The 19,512-nt window shown below is 54.5% G+C and overlaps 1 protein-coding gene across 1 annotated transcript in view; it reads right to left on the reverse strand.

Moving 5' to 3' along the window:
- Positions 1-1,998: 1,998 nt before the first annotated feature.
- The window catches only part of FAM131B (family with sequence similarity 131 member B), a 135,249-nt gene continuing 117,735 nt past the window's right edge, over positions 1,999-19,512 (reverse strand). The window contains exon 7 of the mRNA XM_069242659.1: positions 1,999-13,201. Coding sequence (XP_069098760.1) covers positions 12,672-13,201 — 530 coding nt within the window. The 3' untranslated portion in view covers positions 1,999-12,671. The remainder of the gene's footprint in view (positions 13,202-19,512) is intronic.

Below are 19,512 nucleotides of genomic sequence, written 5' to 3' on the forward strand. Positions count from 1 at the left end.
TCTATCACACCTCACCAGTGAAACAAGAACCACCCCAGCTAGCCAACCTCTGAGTCTCTATCACACCTCACCAGTGGTACAAGATGCACTCCAGCAGTCCAACCTCTGAGTGTCTATCACACCTCACCAGTGGTACAAGATGCACTCCAGCAGTCCAACCTCTGAGTGTCTATCACACCTCACCAGTGGTACAAGATGCACTCCAGCAGTCCAACCTCTGAGTGTCTATCACACCTCACCAGTGGTACAAGATGCGCTCCAGCAGTCCAACCTCTGAGTGTCTATCACACCTCACCAGTGGTACAAGATGCGCTCCAGCAGTCCAACCTCTGAGTGTCTATCACACCTCACCAGTGGTACAAGATGCACTCCAGCAGTCCAACCTCTGAGTGTCTATCACACCTCACCAGTGAAACAAGAACCACCCCAGCTAGCCAACCTCTGAGTGTCTATCACACCTCACCAGTGGTACAAGATGCACTCCAGCTAGCCAACCTCTGAGTGTCTATCACACCTCACCAGTAGTACAAGATGCACTCCAGCAGTCCAACCTCTGAGTGTCTATCACACCTCACCAGTGGTACAAGATGCACTCCAGCTAGCCAACCTCTGAGTGTCTATCACACCTCACCAGTGAAACAAGAACCATTCCAGCAGTCCAACCTCTTAGTCTCTATCACACCTCACCAGTGGTACATGATGCACTCCAGCTAGCCAACCTCTGAGTGTCTACTACAACTCACCAGTGAGACAAGAAGCACTCCAGCAGTCCAACCTCTGAGTGTCTATCACACCTCACCAGTGGTACAAGATGCACTCCAGCAGTCCAACCTCTGAGTGTCTATCACACCTCACCAGTGAAACAAGAACCACCCCAGCTAGCCAACCTCTGAGTCTCTATCACACCTCACCAGTGGTACAAGATGCAGTCCAGCTAGCCAACCTCTGAGTGTCTATCACACCTCACCAGTGGTACAAGATGCACTCCAGCTAGCCATCCTCTGAGTGTCTATCACACCTCACCAGTGGTACAAGATGCGCTCCAGCAGTCCAACCTCTGAGTCTCTATCACACCTCACCAGTGGTACAAGAACCACCCCAGCTAGCCAACCTCTGAGTCTCTATCACACCTCACCAGTGGTACAAGAACCACCCCAGCTAGCCAACCTCTGAGTCTCTATCACACCTCACCAGTGGTACAAGAAGCACTCCAGCTAGCCAACCTCTGAGTGTCTATCACACCTCACCAGTAGTACAAGATGCACCCCAGCTAGCCAACCTCTGAGTGTCTATCACACCTCACCAGTGGTACAAGAAGCACTCCAGCTAGCCAACCTCTGAGTCTCTATCACACCTCACCAGTAGTACAAGATGCACTCCAGCTAGCCAACCTCTGAGTGTCTATCACACCTCACCAGTGGTACAAGAAGCACTCCAGCTAGCCAACCTCTGAGTCTCTATCACACCTCACCAGTAGTACAAGATGCACTCCAGCTAGCCAACCTCTGAGTGTCTATCACACCTCACCAGTGAAACAAGAACCATTCCAGCAGTCCAACCTCTGAGTCTCTATCACACCTCACCAGTGGTACAAGATGCACTCCAGCTAGCCAACCTCTGAGTGTCTATCACACCTCACCAGTGAAAAAAGAACCATTCCAGCAGTCCAACCTCTGAGTCTCTATCACACCTCACCAGTGGTACAAGATGCACTCCAGCTAGCCAACCTCTGAGTGTCTATCACACCTCACCAGTGGTACAAGATGCACTCCAGCTAGCCAACCTCTGAGTCTCTATCACACCTCACCAGTAGTACAAGATGCACTCCAGCTAGCCAACCTCTGAGTGTCTATCACACCTCACCAGTGGTACAAGAAGCACTCCAGCTAGCCAACCTCTGAGTGTCTATCACACCTCACCAGTGAAACAAGAACCATTCCAGCAGTCCAACCTCTTAGTCTCTATCACACCTCACCAGTGGTACATGATGCACTCCAGCTAGCCAACATCGGAATGTCTACTACAACTCACCAGTGAAACAAGAACCACCCCAGCTAGCCAACCTCTGAGTGTCTATCACACCTCACCAGTGGTACAAGATGCACTCCAGCTAGCCATCCCCTGAGTGTCTATCACACCTCACCAGTGGTACAAGATGCACTCCAGCTAGCCAACCCCTGAGTGTCTATCACACCTCACCAGTGGTACAAGATGCACTCCAGCAGTCCAACCTCTGAGTGTCTATCACACCTCACCAGTGGTACAAGATGCAGTCCAGCAGTCCAACCTCTGAGTGTCTATCACACCTCACCAGTAGTACAAGATGCGCTCCAGCTAGCCATCCCCTGAGTGTCTATCACACCTCACCAGTGGTACAAGATGCACTCCAGCAGTCCAACCTCTGAGTGTCTATCACACCTCACCAGTGGTACAAGATGCACTCCAGCAGTCCAACCTCTGAGTGTCTATCACACCTCACCAGTGGTACAAGATGCGCTCCAGCAGTCCAACCTCTGAGTGTCTATCACACCTCACCAGTGGTACAAGATGCGCTCCAGCTAGCCATCCCCTGAGTGTCTATCACACCTCACCAGTGGTACAAGATGCACTCCAGCAGTCCAACCTCTGAGTCTCTATCACACCTCACCAGTGGTACAAGATGCGCTCCAGCTAGCCATCCCCTGAGTGTCTATCACACCTCACCAGTGGTACAAGATGCACTCCAGCAGTCCAACCTCTGAGTCTCTATCACACCTCACCAGTAGTACAAGATGCACTCCAGCTAGCCATCCTCTGAGTGTCTATCACACCTCACCAGTAGTACAAGATGCACTCCAGCTAGCCATCCTCTGAGTGTCTATCACACCTCACCAGTGGTACAAGATGCACTCCAGCTAGCCATCCTCTGAGTGTCTATCACACCTCACCAGTGGTACAAGATGCACTCCAGCAGTCCAACCTCTGAGTGTCTATCACACCTCACCAGTGGTACAAGATGCGCTCCAGCTAGCCATCCCCTGAGTGTCTATCACACCTCACCAGTGGTACAAGATGCACTCCAGCTAGCCATCCTCTGAGTGTCTATCCCACCTCACCAGTGGTACAAGATGCTCTCCAGCAGTCCAACCTATGAGTGTCTATCACACCTCACCAGTGGTACAAGATGCTCTCCAGCAGTCCAACCTATGAGTGTCTATCACACCTCACCAGTGATTCAAGATGCACTCCAGCAGTCCAACCTCTGAGTGTGTATCACACCTCACCAGTGGTCCAAGATGCACTCCAGCTAGCCAACATCGCAGTGTCTACTACAACTCACCAGTGAGACAAGATGCACTGCAGCAGTCCAGCCTCTGAATGTCTAACACAACTCACCAATGAGACAAGAACCACCCAAGCAGGAAGAATGAATGCTAGTAATCCTGTCCACCACCTGTGTAACAGACCCCATTAGACCCCGTGGACGTAAAGGCTGTCCTTGAGCCAAGTGCACTCCATTACACTGTAAAAGGGTGGAGTCAGTGCTGGCCCTGGTAGACGCGGCATTGACCTGGGCATTTAGGGGCACTTAGTGGCCCCTCTTCCAGGAGAAGTTGGTGCAACTGTGATATTGCATGAGGATGGTGCTCCGAGAGTGACTGGATAGAAGCAAAGTGGGATAAGGAGATGTCTGATGTTCAGTGGTTTCACCTGTAGCAGTCTCACCTCTCCTACAAAAATGAGGCCTCATCCTCTCCAGTTCACTTCTAGGCTCCTCCACAGAGAGAGCTGATCCTTTCTCCATATTGCTGCATCATCTTTCCTACAGAGAGGTCTCACCCGCCCTGCAGAGATATGGTCTCCCTCCATCTTGTGTGTTGCCTCTCTTGCTCCCTTATCTCTTCTACATGAATGCCATTAGTCCTCTCTCTCTTGTGTGAGATGTGTCACTCTTGTTCCCTCGTCTTTCCCACAGAGGGTCCATTGTGTGTACTGTTTACTTACAGCAGCCTCACCTCTGTCAGAGGAGGCGGAGCCCTTCTCTGTCCCTGTAGCAATGTCCCCCCCTCGCTCAGCAGGAGAAAGAGAGGATTCTGGTCTTCTCCTCTTCTACGCTGCAGAGACCTGAGCATCCCTCTGTATCTATAGCAACCACCTCTCTTCTTACAGAGGAGAGTTCATCGAGGAGGTGTACTGCTCTCTTCTGAATGTTTCCCTTCTGGCGCCCTCTGTGTTTACACCTGGGCTCAGAGAGGGCTTATTTTCTGCAGTATCGCCTCCCCGTCTAATGCTCTCCCCAGTCTCCAGACAGGAGGCAGCAGGGAGGTGTCTCTCTCCTGCACCCCTCAGCCCTCACAAGGGCTTGAAGAGAGCCCCCTTAGTCTGCAAGTCATCTTACTACTCGTAATGCCAACTGGCCTGTAGGGCAGCAGCGGAGGACCTGCTCTTCTGTGGGTCTTGGGCAGGTTTCGGGATGGTGTCCCAGCTGTGGCTCAGGGTCTTCATTTCTGTTTGCACAGTTCGCCTCGAGGGGCTCTCTGGCCTCTCTTCCTGTTACCTTCTGAGTTCCAGTGGTGAGCTCTTCTTCTAATGGAGTCTTGTCCTCTTCTGCGGGGATGTCCTGTTCATCTCCAGTTCTTCTCCTAATGGTGATGTCTGTGCTCTCTCCCTTGCCTCTGGTGAGCACTTTCTGGTTGTTGATGGTTTGTCGCCATAAAATGTGCAGGAGTTGTCTCAGGTTACTGGTGTGGAAAGCTTACAGTTTGTCGATGTCACTTTTCATCATCCGCAAGCTTCTGATCCATACAAGAGTGCGGACAGTAGGCAGCAGAGAGGCTCCATACCTCAGCCTACGTAAGGATTGGAAGAGAAGGGCCGCCTCTCCCCAGCCTGCACACAGCTGGAGGCGGGACGTGCGCCTCTCTCCTCTGGCGCCCCCTCTGTTGTCATCCGCAAGCTTCTGATCCATACGAGAGCAAGGATAGAGCACAGCAGGGAGGTGTGTCTCACTCCTGCTGGATCTCTCTCCAAGGGTCCTGCATCACTGCTCGCACAGGAGGGATCCGAGGAAAGGTGTGTCTCTCTTCTTCCTGGTCTCCCTCCTCTGACTCCCACACAGAGGGATCAGAGGAGAGGTGTGCCTCTCTTCTGCCTGATCTCCCTCCTCTGACTCCCACACAGAGGAAACCAGAGGAGAGGTGCGCCTCTCTTCTGCTAGAGCTGCCTCCTCAGTCTCCCACACAGGAGGGATCAGAGGCGAGGTGTGCCTCTCTTCTGCTGGATCTCCCTCCTCTGACTCCCACACAGGAGGGATCAGAGGCGAGGTGTGCCTCTCTTCTGCCTGATCCACCCCCGGCTCCATCACTCCTCACAGGAGGCAGCAGGGAGGTGTGAGACCTCTCCCTCAGGCTCCATCTGTCCTCATAGGAGGCAGCATGGAGGTGTGAGACTCCCCTCAGGCTCCATCACTCCTTACAGGAGGCAGCAGGGATGTGTTACACCCCTCTTGGGCTCCATCCCTCCTCATAGGAGGCAGCAGGGAGGTGTGAGACCCACCCCCCTTAGGCTCCATCACTCCTCACAAGAGAAAGCACGGAGGTGTGAGACCAACTCGGGCTTCATCAATCCTCACAGGAGGCAGAAGGGAGGTGTGAGACCTCCCTCAGCTCCATCACTCCTCACAGGAGGCAGCAGGGATGTGTGACACCCCTCAGGCTCACCAGTCCTCACAGGAAGCAGCAGGGATGTGTGAGACCCCCCCTCAGGCTCCATCACTTCTCACAGGAGGCAGCAGGGATGTGTTACACCCCTCTTGGGCTCCATCCCTCCTCATAGGAGGCAGTAGGGAGGTGTGAGGCCCACCCCCCTCAGGTTCCATCACTTCTCACAGGAGGCAGCAGGGAGGTGTGAGACCCCCTCGGGCTCCATCAGTCCTCACAGGAGGCTGCAGGGAGGTGTGAGACCCGCTCAGGCTCCATCACTCCTTACAGGAGGCAGCAGGGATGTGTGAGACCTCCCTCAGGCTCCATCACTCCTCACAGGACAAAGCAGGGAGGTGTGAGACCCACCTGGGCTTCATCAGTCCTTACAGGAGGCAGCAGGGATGTGTGAGACCCCCCTCAGGCTCAATCCCTCCTCATAGGAGGCAGCAGGGAGGTGTGAGACCCCCTCGGGCTCCATCACTCCTCACAAGAGGAAGCAGGGAGGTGTGAGACGCCCTTGGGCTCCATCAGTCCTCACGGGAGGAAGCAGGGATGTTTGAGAACCCCCCTCGGGCTCCATCAGCCCTCACAGGAGGAAGCAGGGATGTTTGAGACCCCCCCCTCGGGCTCCATCTCTCCTCACAGGAGGCAGCAGGGAGGTGTGAGTCCCCCTCAGACTCCATCACTCCTCACAGGAAGAAGAAGGGAGGTGTGAGACCCCCTCGGGCTCCATCAGTCCTCACAGGAGGCAGAAGGAAGGTGTGAGACCCCCCTCATGCTCCATCACTCGTTACAGGAGGCAGCAGAGATGTGTGAGACCCCCCTCGGGCTCCATCACTCCTTACAGGAGGCAGCAGGGATGTGTGAGTCCCCCTCAGACTCCATCACTCCTCACAGGAAGAAGAAGGGAGGTGTGAGACCCCCTCGGGCTCCATCAGTCCTCACAGGAGGCAGAAGGAAGGTGTGAGACCCCCCCTCATGCTCCATCACTCGTTACAGGAGGCAGCAGAGATGTGTGAGACCCCCCTCGGGCTCCATCACTCCTTACAGGAGGCAGCAGGGATGTGTGAGTCCCCCTCAGACTCCATCACTCCTCACAGGAAGAAGAAGGGAGGTGTGAGACCCCCTCGGGCTCCATCAGTCCTCACAGGAGGCAGAAGGAAGGTGTGAGACCCCCCCTCATGCTCCATCACTCGTTACAGGAGGCAGCAGAGATGTGTGAGACCCCCCTCGGGCTCCATCACTCCTTACAGGAGGCAGCAGGGATGTGTGAGTCCCCCTCAGACTCCATCACTCCTCACAGGAAGAAGAAGGGAGGTGTGAGACCCCCTCGGGCTCCATCAGTCCTCACAGGAGGCAGAAGGAAGGTGTGAGACCCCCGCTCATGCTCCATCACTCGTTACAGGAGGCAGCAGAGATGTGTGAGACCCCCCTCGGGCTCCATCACTCCTTACAGGAGGCAGCAGGGATGTGTGAGACCCCACTCAGGCTCCATCCCTCCCCATAGGAGGCAGCAGGGAGGTGTGACACCCACCTCAGGCTCCATCTCTCCTCACCGGAGGAAGCAGGGATGTTTGAGACCCCCCTTAGGCTCCATCAGTCCTCACAAGAGGCAGCAGGGAGGTGTGAGACCCCCCCTCAGGCTCCATCATTCCTCACAGGGGGCAGCAGGGAGGTGTGAGACCCACCCCCCCTCAGGCTCCATCATTCCTCACAGGAGGCAACAGGGAGGTGATATGTCTCCCCCAGCACAGGATCCCTGCTCCCCTCCTGGTTGTACAGCAAGGCCATGTGGTCCAGGCCTCATTAATTGTGCAAGTGGGGTGCTCCCTCTGGGATTGCCCTATAATTACATTCGCTGTTTGAATTAATTTTCCTCGGTGCTGTGTGGGTGGCGGTTGTGATTAAATCTGTCCACCGCTGGGACTCAATCCGTCGCCTTCATTGACGGGGCTCCCCTGTCGGTGGATAGTGGAGAGGGGGGTCTACTGTCGACGAAGCGACGCGCCACTCCGTGTGCTTGTGAGGCGCTCGTCTGCTTCTGGTGTGTCCACGCCACATGGGCTTGTCCTTCGCTAGAACCTATCTCTCCCACCCTAGATCCTGTGTGTCTCTCACTCTAGAACCTGCCTCTCTCACTCTAGAACCTGTGTCTCCCACCTTAGATCCTGTGTGTTTCTCACTCTAGAACCTGCCTCTCTCACCCCAGAAGCCACCTCTCACTCTAGAACCTGTCTCTCCCGCCCTAGACCCTGTCTCTCCCACTCAAGAACCTACCTCTCCTACTCTAGAACCGGCCTCTCTCGCTCTAGAACCTGTCTCTCCCACCCTAGATCCTGTGTGTCTCTCACTCTAGAACCTGCCTCTCTCACTCTAGAACCTGTGTCTCCCACCTTAGATCCTGTGTGTTTCTCACTCTAGAACCTGCCTCTCTCCAGGAGCCACCTCTCACTCTAGAACCTGTCTCTCCTGCCCTAGACCCTGTCTCACCCACTCTAGACCTACCTCCCCTACTCTAGAACCTGCCTCTCTCACTCTAGAACCTGTCTCACCCACCCTAGATCCTGTGTCTCTCACTCTAGAACCTGCCTCTCTCAATCCAGAAGCCACCTCTCTCACTCTAGAACCTGTCTCTCCCACCCTAGATCCTCTCTCTCTAGAACTCACCTATCTCGCTCTAGGACCTGCCTCTCCCACTCTGGAGCCTGCCTCTCTCACTCTAGAACCTGCCTCCCTATCTAGCTCTCTCTCACACACACACTTCAGAACCTGCCTCTTTGTCTCACACTCTCTAGAACTTGCCTCTCTCATGATCTAGAAACTGACTCTCTCACACACTCTAGAACCTGTCTCTCCCACTCTAGATCTTGTCCCCCACTCTAGAACCTCTCTCTCTCACTCTAGAACCTGCCTCTCACTCTAGAACCTGTCTCTCTCTCTCACTCTCTCACTCTCACTCTACAAACTCTTTCTCACACACACTCCAGAACCTGCTTATCTGTCTTGCACACTCTAGAACCTGCCTCTCTCACACGCTAGAATCTGCCTCTCTCTCTCACTCTATAACCTGCCTCTCTCACTCACTTTAGAACCTGCCTCTCTCTCTCTCGCACACTCTAGACCATCCTCTCTCACTCTGGAACATGCCCCTCTTACACCCAAGATCCAAGCTCAGCCTTACTCTAGAATGTCCAACTTGTGTCCTGCTTTAGAGGCTGGGTCTGTCTGGCACAGCAGAGACCTGTCCACGTTTAAGCCCGGATCTAAGCGCCTCTAGAACGACTGTAGGGTGCTGCTCAAGAAACTCAGCCTGTACCACCCCAGAAGCAAGCCTGCCCTGCTCTAGAGTCGGGCCTGTTCTTCTCTGGATAGCAGATCTGTCCTGCCCTAGAGCATGGTGTCTCCTAATACAGAGCTTCCATAGTTTCCCCCTCTCAGGATCTTTTTTCTCAGGTTTGACAAGGTCCTGGGACCCACTTCCTCTTTTTCAACTTCAGCGGGTCCCACGGTGACTCTTTCTCCAGCTTCCTGAGGTCCCAAGCCAGTGGGTCCCCAGCCTGAGAACAGTTTTCTCTTGTGTTCTGGAATGTCCCATGAACAGAAGCTCTAAACACCCCAAGGTCCCAGAAAGGTAGAGCTGGTAGCAGAGCAGGACCCCTCCTGTGTCTGATCACCTCCACACGTCACCTGCTGGGAGAACAGGGCCCCTCCTGTGCCAGATTACCTCCACACGCCACCTGCTGGGAGAACAGGGCCCCTCCTGTGCCTGATCACCTCCACGCGTCACCTGCTGGGAGAACGGGGCCCCTCCTGTGCCAGATCACCTTCACGCAACACCTGCTGGGAGAACGGGGCCCCTCCTGTGCCAGATCACCTTCAGGCACCACCTGCTGGGAGAACGGGGCCCCTCCTGTGCCAGATCACCTTCAGGCACCACCTGCTGGGAGAACGGGGCCCCTCCTCTGCCAAATCACCTTCACGCAACACCTGGTGGGAGAACGGGGCTCCACCGGTGCCAGATCACCTTCACACGCCACCTGCTGGGAGAACGGGCCCCTCCTGTGCCAAATCACCTTCAGGCACCACCTGCTGGGAGAACGGGGCCCCTCCTGTGCCAAATCACCTTCAGGCACCACCTGCTGGGAGAACGGGCCCCTCCTGTGCTAAATCACCTTCAGGCACCACCAGGTGGGAGAACGGGGCCCCTCCTGTGCCACATCACCTCCACACGTTACCTGCTGGGAGAACGGGGCCCCTCCTGTGCCAAATCACCGTCACGCACCACCAGGTGGGAGAACGGGGCCCCTCCTGTGCCAAATCACCTTCACGCACCACCAGGTGGGAGAACAGGGCCCCTCCTGTGCCACATCACCTCCACGCGTTACCTGCTGGGAGAACGGGGCCCCTCCTGTGCCAAATCACCTTCACGCACCACCAGATGGGAGAACGGGGCCCCTCCAGTGCCAAATCACCTTCACGCACCACCAGGTGGGAGAACAGGGCCCGTCCTGTGCTAGATCACCTCCACGCGCCACAGGGGAAGGGATCGACCCCTGCTTACAGGAGCAGATCCATACTGAAGCCTACAGAGAGAACCCTGCAGCAGGCGCTCAACCCACCGAGTGGGAACAAACCCACTCTCTTACACAGAGAGGGGTTTGTGCCCAAAAGAACAATCATGTGTCATGAGATAGGCCACGGCTGCTGCCCCCATTGTAAATTACAGCCCAAGAGCCCTGGCAGGAGGGGGTCTGGCAATGTCATCTTGTGCTTTTCATTGGCTGGTGAGAAGTAAGACAATAAATCACTGAAAATTACTGTAGTCAAGGTGAACTCCCATAGTTCAGAGACTGCAGCTAGAAAAGTTTGTCATTTCCTGCAGTGGTACTGTATGGGAGGCCACAGCATGCCCTCTGCTGATTAGAAAGGGGCACTGCAGCTTTAGAGAGTCACAGTGCCACCTGCAGGGGAAGTGAGGCCATGCTCTTCGCTCCTCCTGACATAAAACAGGTGAAACTGTGCCTTTGGTGCTGAGAAATGGAACTGTAGCTCTTCCTGAAGAGAAAAGTGAGCAAGGTCTGCCCCTGGTGCTCATAAATGGAAATGCAACTTCGAGGCTCTCACAGCACTTCCAGCAGTAGAAAAGAGATCAAACTGTTCCTCCTGGTGTTGAGAAATGGAACTGCACCTGTAGAAGGCATCACAGCTCTTCTGTAAAGGGAAAAGAAATCAAACACTGCCCTCTGGAGCTCGGAAATGGAGGAGCAATTTCAGCAGCTCTCATAGCTCTTCAGGAAAGGCAAAATATATCAAACACTGCTCTCTGGAGGTCAGAAATGGAAATGCAGTTTTAGAAGCTCACACACCTTTTCTTGGACTGGAAAAAGAGATCAGGCTCTGCAGGGTGGTTCTGAGAAAAGGAAATACAACTATGGGGGCTCTCACAGCACTTCTGGCAGGGGAAAAGCAATGGAACTGGTGTCAAGAAGTGGAAGTGCAACTTTAGAAGGCTTCCAGCTCCTTCTTTGAGAGCGACCATGCTGTGGCTGGTGCTCAGAACTGAAGCTGTAACGTTAGAAGCTTTCTCTCTGAGGGGGAGGAGATGAGGCTCTGACCTCTGGTGCTGGGAAATGGAGTTGTGGCTACAGAACGCCTTCCAGCTCTGGGTGTATATCCACTCCAAGCCCTCTGGCGCTGAGAAACAGAACTGCAGTATAGAGGACTTTCAGGCCCTCCTGGAGAGGCAGCTCCATCAAACTATGCCCTCTGGTGGTGGCATAGAAAATCACAGCCATTAGCACAGTACAAGAGATGCAAACGTTGACCTCTAGTGGCGAGATCTGTAACTGCAGCTAAAGGCTAGTTTGCTCCAATATTACCTGCAAGGTCATGTCTCCTGTTTGGTTGACCATTCTCTTTCAGTTTGACCTCTTTCAGGCACAAGGTACCTTCCCAAACACGAGGAATGACCCTGGTGGTCAGTGCAGACAGATGTCACAGATTGAACACTCCCCAATTAAAAGAACATAAAGGCAGCAATTGTAACCAACTGGCGCTGTCCTCTCCCCCCTTCATCTCACAAACTTAAAACATTTAAGGACTGAACGTAAAGCATCAGTGGAAGAAAAAAGGCAAACCTCCCATCAACAGGTAGGGTGTACACTTTGGCAACTGAGAAAGGTTTTGCAAGGCCTGACAGAAAGCCCTTATCCCTATCAAGTGCCCCACCCACCTCTGGGGTTCTTACATCAATGGCTGCGAGATAGCGACAGAAAACACCCCACGCGCAATCAGCTGAGGATGAAAAGGCAGATGGAGCGTGCCCTCCACCTGGAGGGTTGGAGCAGTGTATCACTATAGTTGGGGGAACGTGTCCCGGGCAGCCCCTTCCTCTGTCCACATGTGGGAACCACCGAAGGACCTCGTTCATTCTTGCAGCTGATAAGGGTTGTGTTCAGGCATTGTGGACACAGGGGCATGCTTCCTCTGTGCCGAGAGCCTGTGCTGGGGTCCTCTCCCCCAGGACAGGAGAGAAGAAGCCCCAGGCGGGGGAAGGCAAGCGTGAGATCCTGGTGTGGACTGTCTCTTTCTGGAGATTCAGCATGAGGGCGCTTTCTCTGATGGCGTGCTGTCCAGGCCTCCGTCTGTGCGTCATTGTCTGAGCCTTTCCATAGTCAACGAAGGGGGGGTGGTCCCCCCATTCCTCTCTGAATAGACTGGTGAGCAATCAGGTGTCTCTCTTTAGAGAGACAGCCCCTCAACATCGTTCTGTGAGTCTAGGCGAGTGATGGACACCACTATGTCTTAATGAGGTGACTGGCAGTCTCTCTCTGGAAGGTGGTCGGCGAGGCGTGTCAGAGACCAGCACTGAAGTCGAGTGGGTCTCACACTGAACAAGCTGATTTGCAGTGTGGGCAGATGAAATGGCGAGAGTCTGCCATGCTTGGTCGCATTACTCCCTCCTCACCTGCCATCACCTGATGAAGATGCTCAGTTGTGGTTCTCTGGGTCCTCCTCATCGAATGACTGCACCCCCGAGGATGTGACATCCGAGACCTTGCGGCTGAGGGCTGCTGGCTCTGGCTCCTCACGGGGCGAGAGGGACTCCAGGTCCCGGCACACTGCATCGTCTTCCTCAGGTGAGGGCTTCTTGGATATCAAGGGCGCCTCGTCGAGGGTGGCTTCGGGCTCCTCTGCCTCCTCCTGGGCGACCTCGGGAAAGGTGGTGCCAGGGTCAGGGATGGAGGATGGGGACGGCTGGCTCTGCCACACCTCAGGGGCCCCCATGGCTGCGTTCTGCTGGAGCACCTGCTGCTGCAGGCTGTTGTGCACCTGGAAGTGTTGCTGTTGCAAGCTCTGCTGGTGCTCCTCGTAGCTCTGGCCAGCATAGGAGCCTGCAGCGGGCGATGCGATGAGAGATTGGTCGCTGGCCTCCCAGGCGTCGGAAGAGCCCAGGCAGTACATGCCCTGGGAGACATACGAGTGGGGCCAGCTTCCTGACTGCGTCTGCACAAGGTTATCTGCGGGAGAAAAGAAGGAGACAGTGAGAGAGTTTAGGACCACATTCACAAAACAAGACCGCTCAACCCATCCCAAATCCATGCTGGCGGCATGCATAGTGGGCCGTTAACCAGTGGCCACTGGTCTCTGGTGCTGTACCTGCTGGCATGGGAGCGAGCTAGGGGGGCACAGAGATACTGCTGAAGCCAGGGCCCTCAAGCTGCACCAAACTCTACAAGTCAAAAGGACGGGTGGACCTTGGGGCCTCCTGAAGGGGTAACAAATGGGTGATTACCCAATAATTTGTAATACACACAATTGTCATGAAATATTCTCAATAAAGCCTTTAAAAAAGCATTTTTCAGGCCAGAAAGTTCAGCCGTAGGACTAACCCTAAGTTGTTCCTGCCCTCCAGCTTGGAGTGCTCTAAAACAAATATAGGAAGCTGTGCCGGGACCATGGATTCATTGACCCAGGAGACTCACTATGTTTTCTTAATGTTTCTGGGGGCTGCAGCACCCCCTGCAGCTCCAAAATTACAAAAAAGCTCGGTGGCGCCCTTGCCCCTTCTAGGAGGACCACCAGCATCCACTTTAAAAAAAACAAAAAATCCCTTGTAGGGAATTTTGGGGTATCACCCAGCTAGAACAGTGTGTGTGAAATGAGCAGATAATCTGCTCATTTCACAGTCACTGTTTTTTCATTTGGGAAAGGCAGCTTGCAGCCCCCTTCCCCAAGCTATTTCATGGCCCTAGAGACCCCATCCACTGGGACCACATAACATTTTACGGGGGTGTGCACCCTCTCCAAAGGCCATTGCAAGGCTCTGGGAACCGTGTCCCTGGGGACACAACACCATCCGGGACACCCACGCCCCATGGGGCCACTGAGGGAAGCCCAGGTAAATAAATTAAAAGCGCTATGATGGGGTCAATGTTGGCAGCATCATAGCCCCTTTTTAAAAACTCAAGACAGATGCTCACCCCATCCCAAGGGCAGATGAGCTAATAGACAAATTAGGTGCATCCAAATACCTTAGTACCTTTGACTTGACAGCAGGGTACTGGCACATCAAAACAGCACCAGGAGTAAAAGAGGAAACAGCATTCTCTACACCTGATGGGCATTATCAGTTTACTGTGATGCCCTTTGGCTTAAAGAATGCCCCTGCCACCTTCCAAAGGTTGGTGAATCAAGTCCTTGCTGGCTTGGAGTCCTTTAGTGCACCTTATCTTGATGATATTGCTGTCTTTAGCTCCAGCTGGCAGGATCACCTGGTCCACCTGAAGAAGGTTTCGCAGGCCCTGCAAGCAGCAGACCTCTCTATCAAGGCATCCAAATGTCAGATAGGGCAGGGAACTGTGGTTTACTTGGGACACCTTGTAGGTAGAGGCCAAGTTCAGCCACTACAACCCAAGATCCAGACTATTCTGGACTGGGCAGCTCCAAAAACCCAGACTCAAGTCAGGGCATTCCTTGGCTTGACTGGGTACTACAGGAGGTTTGTGAAGGGATATGGATCCATTGTGACAGCCCTCACAGAACTTACCTCCAAGAAAATGCCCAAGAAAGTGAACTGGACCGTGGACTGTCAAAAGGCCTTTGACACCCTGAAACAAGCTATGTGCACAGCACCAGTTCTAAAAGCTCCAGATTACTCCAATCAGTTCATTGTGCAGACTGATGCCTCTGAACATGGGATAGGGGCAGTTCTGTCCCAAACAAATGATGATGGCCTTGACCAGCCTGTTGCTTTCATTAGCAGGAGGGTACTCCCCAGGGAGCAGCGTTGGAGTGCCATTGAGAGGGAGGCCTTTGCTGTGGTCTTGTCCCAGACCTCTCAGATGGCTGATGCAAATGAAAGGGGAAAAACCTAAACTGTTGAGGTGGTCCATATCCCTACAGGGAATGGGCTTTGTAGTGGAACACAGACCTGGGACTGCCCATGCCAATGCTGATGGCCTTTCCAGGTTCTTCCACTTAGAAAATGAAGGGTCTCTTGGGAAAGGTTAGTCTCGTCCTCTTTCGTTTGGGGGGGCAGTTGTGTAAGGAAATGTTATCCATGGCATGGTTACCCCCTGACTTTTTGCCATTTGTTGATGCCAGTTATGATTGCAAGTGTGCGGGGACCTTGCTAACCAGGCCCCAGCACCGGTGTTCTTTCCCTAAACTGTACATTTGTTCCCACAATTGGCACAGCCCTGGCACACAGATAAGTCCCTTGTAAATTTGACCCCTGGTACCAAGGGCTCTGTAGCCAGGGAAGGCACCTAAAGGGCTGCAGCATGTCTTATGCCCCCCTGGGGACCCCTCACTCAGCACATGCACACTGCCTCACAGCTTGTGTGTGCTGGTGGGGAGAAAATGACTAAGTTGACCTGGCACTCCCCTCAGAGTGCCATGCCAACCTCACACTGCCTGTGGCATAGCTAAGTCACCCCTCTAGCAGGCCTTACAGCCCTAAGGCAGGGTGCACTATACCACAGGTGAGGGCATATGTGCATGAGCACTGTGCCCCTACAGTGTCTAAGCCAAACCTTAGACATTGTAAGTGCAGGGTAGCAATAAGAGTATATGGTCTGGGAGTCTGTCAAACACGAACTCCACAGCACCATAATGGCTACACTGAAAACTGGGAAGTTTGGTATCAAACTTCTCAGCACGATGCATGCACACTGATGCCAGTGTGGGATGTATTGTAAAATACACCCAGAAGGCATCTAAGAGATATCCCCTGAATACCAGTCCAACTCCTAATGCTAGGCTGACCAGTTTCTGCCAGCCTGCCACAACCAGACGAGTTTCCGGCCACATGGGGAGAGTGCCTTTGTCACTCTGTGGCAAGGAACAAAGCCTGTACTGGGTGGAGGTGCTTCTCACCCCCCCCTGCAGGAACTGTAACACCTGGCGGTGAGCCTCAAAGGCTCACCCCCTTTGTTACAGCGCCACAGGTCATCCCAGCTAGTGGAGATGCCCGCCCCTCCGGCCACTGCCCCCACTTTTGGTGGCAAGGCTGGAGGAGATAATGAGAAAAACAAGGAGGAGCCACCCACCAGTCAGGACAGCCCCTAAGGTGTCCTGAGCTCAGGTGACCCCTATCTTGAGAAATCCTCCATCTTGGTTTTGGAGGATTCTCCCAATGGGAATAGGGATGTGATCCCCTCCCCTCAGGGAGGAGGCACAAAGAGGGTGTAGCCATCCTCCAGGACAGTAGACATTGGCTAATGCCCCCCAGACCTAAACACACCCCTAAATTTAGTATTTAGGGGCAACCCTGAACCCAGGAACTCAGATTTATGAAACCTACAATAAGAAGAAGGACTGCTGACCTGAAAGCCCCGCAGAGACGACGGAGACGACAAATGACTTGGCCCCAGCCCTACCGGCCTGTCTCCAGGCTCAAAGAACCTGCACAGCGACGCATCCAACAGGGATCAGCAACCTCTGAGGACTCAGAGAACTACCCTGAAACCAAAGGACCAAGGAACTCCCGAGAACAGCGGCACTGTTCACCAACTGCAACATTTTTGAACTTCGAAGGAACTCTCCCTTCCCGCCGGAAGCGTGAGACTTCTCACTCTGCACCCGACGCCCCCGGCTCGAGCTCCAGAGAACAAACACTGCAGAGAGGACTCCCAGGAGACTGAGATGACGTGAGTAACCCGAGTCGACCCCCCTGCGCCCCCACAGCGACGCCTGCAGAGAGGATCCAGAGGCTCCCTCCCACCATGACTGCCTGGTAACAAAGAACCCGATGCCTGGACCAAGCACTGCACCTGCAGCCCCTAGGACCGAGAGGAACCAACCTCCAGTGCAGGAGCGACCAGCAGATGGCCCTCTGCCTAGCCCAGTTGGTGGCTGTCCTAAGAAGCCCCCGTGCCCTGCCTGCATTGCCTAAGTGACCCCCTGGTCCCTCCATTCCTTGCTATAGCAAACCCGACGCCTGCTTTTCACACTGCACCCGGCCGCGCCTGTGCCGCTGAGGGTGTTTTGTGTGCCTGTTTGTGTGTGTGTCCCCTCCCCCCCCCAGTGCTCTACAAACCCCCCTGGCCGGCTCCCTGAGGACGCAGGTACTTACCTGCTGGCAGACTGGAACAGGACCACCCCTGTTCTCCATAGGCACCTATATGTTTTGGGCCCTCCTTTGACCTCTGCACCTGACCGGCCCTGTGTTGCTGGTGCGGTGACTTTGGGTTGCCTTAAACCCCCAACGGTGGGCTGCCTATGCCAAGTAGACTGACTGTGTAAGTGCTTTACTTACCTGAGAAACTTAACAAAACGTATCTCCCCCAGGAACTGTTGATTTTTGCAGTGCCCACTTTTAAAATAGCTTATTGCCATTTTAACCAAAACTGTGTGTACTACTGTTTTATTTCAAAGTTCCATACTTACCTGTGTGAAGTACCTTGCATTTTATGTACTTACCTCAAATCTTGAATCTTGTTGTTCTAAAATAAATTAAGAAACAATATTTTTCTATATAAAAACCTATTGGCCTGGAGTAAGTCTTTGAGTGTGTGTTCCTCATTTATTGCCTGTGTGTGTACAACAAATGCTTAACACTGCCCTCTGATAAGCCTACTGCTCGACCACACTACCACAAAATAGAGCATTAGAATGATCTCTTTTTGCCACTATCAACCTCTAAGGGGAACCCTTGGACTCTGTGCATACTATTTCTTACTTTGAAATAGTACATACAGAGCCAACTTCCTACAGGGCACTCCAGAGTCAGTGCACTCCCAGGACGGGGCACTCCTGAGTCAGTGCACTCCCAGGACGGGGCACTCCCGAGTCAGTGCACTCCCAGGACGGGGCACTCCTGAGTCAGTGCACTGCCAGGACGGGGCACTCCCGAGTCAGTGCACTCCCAGGACGGGGCAATCCCGAGTCAGTGCACTGCCAGGACGGGGCACTCCCGAGTCAGTGCACTCCCAGGACGGGGCACTCCCGAGTCAGTGCACTGCCAGGACGGGGCACTCCTGAGTCAGTGCACTCCCAGGACGGGGCACTCCAGAGTCAGTGCACTCCCAGGACGGGGCACTCCCGAGTCAGTGCACTCCCAGGACGGGGCACTCCCGAGTCAGTGCACTCCCAGGACGGGGCACTCCAGAGTCAGTGCACTCCCAGGACAGGGCACTCCCGAGTCAGTGCACTCCCAGGACAGGGCACTCCTGAGTCATTGCTCTGCCAGGACAGGGCACTCCTGAGTCATTGCTCTGCCAGGACAGGTCACTCCTGAGTCAGTGCTCTGCCAGGACAGGTCACTCCTGAGTCAGCGCACTCCTAGGACAGGTCACTCCTGAGTCAGCGCACTCCCAGGACAGGTCACTACTGAGTCAGTGCACTCCCAGGACAGGGCACTCCTGAGTCAGTGCACTCCCAGGACAGGGCACTCCTGAGTCAGTGCACTCCCAGTCAGTGCACTCCCAGGACAGGGTACTCCTGAGTCAGTGCACTCCCAGGACAGGGCACTCCTGAGTCAGTGCACTCCCAGGACAGGGCACTCCTGAGTCAGTGCACTCCCAGGACAGGGTACTCCTGAGTCCGTGCACTCCCAGGACAGGGTACTCCTGAGTCAGTGCACTCCCAGGACAGGGCACCCCTGAGTCAGTGCACTCCCAGGGCAGGGCAATCCTGAGTCAGTGCTCTGCCAGGACAGGGCACTACTGAGTCAGTGCACTCCCAGGACAGGGCACTCCTGAGTCAGTGGACTCCTAGGACAGGGAACTCCTAAATCAGTGCACTCCCAGGACAGGGCACTCCTGAGTCAGTGAATTGCCAGGACAGGTCACTCCTGAGTCAGTGCTTTGCCAGGACAGGGCAGTCCTGAGTCAGTGCACTCCCAGGACAGGGCACTCCTGAGTCAGTGCACTCCCAGGACAGGGCACTTCTGAGTCAGTGCACTCCTAGGACAGGGCACTCCTGAGTCAGTGCTCTGCCAGGACAGGGCAGTCCTGAGTCAGTGCACTCCCAGGACAGGGCACTCCTGAGTCAGTGCACTGCCAGGACAGGGCACTCCTGAGTCAGTGCACTCCCAGGACAGGTCACTCCTGAGTCAGTGCACTCCCAGGACAGGCCACTCCTGAGTCAGTGCATTTCCAGGACAGGGCACTCCTGAGTCAGTGCTCTGACAGGACAGGGCACTCCTGAGTCAGTGCACTCCCAGGACAGGGCACTCCTGAGTCAGTGCACTGCCAGGACAGGGCACTCCTGAGTCAGTGCACTCCCAGGACAGGGCACTCCTGAGTCAGTGCTCTGCCAGGACAGGGCACTTCTGAGTCAGTGCACTCCCAGGACAGGGCACTCCTGAGTCAGTGCACTGCCAGGA

The sequence above is a fragment of the Pleurodeles waltl genome, chromosome 7, assembly GCF_031143425.1.
Source record: "Pleurodeles waltl isolate 20211129_DDA chromosome 7, aPleWal1.hap1.20221129, whole genome shotgun sequence".
In the NCBI taxonomy this organism is placed as follows: Eukaryota; Metazoa; Chordata; class Amphibia; order Caudata; family Salamandridae; genus Pleurodeles; species Pleurodeles waltl.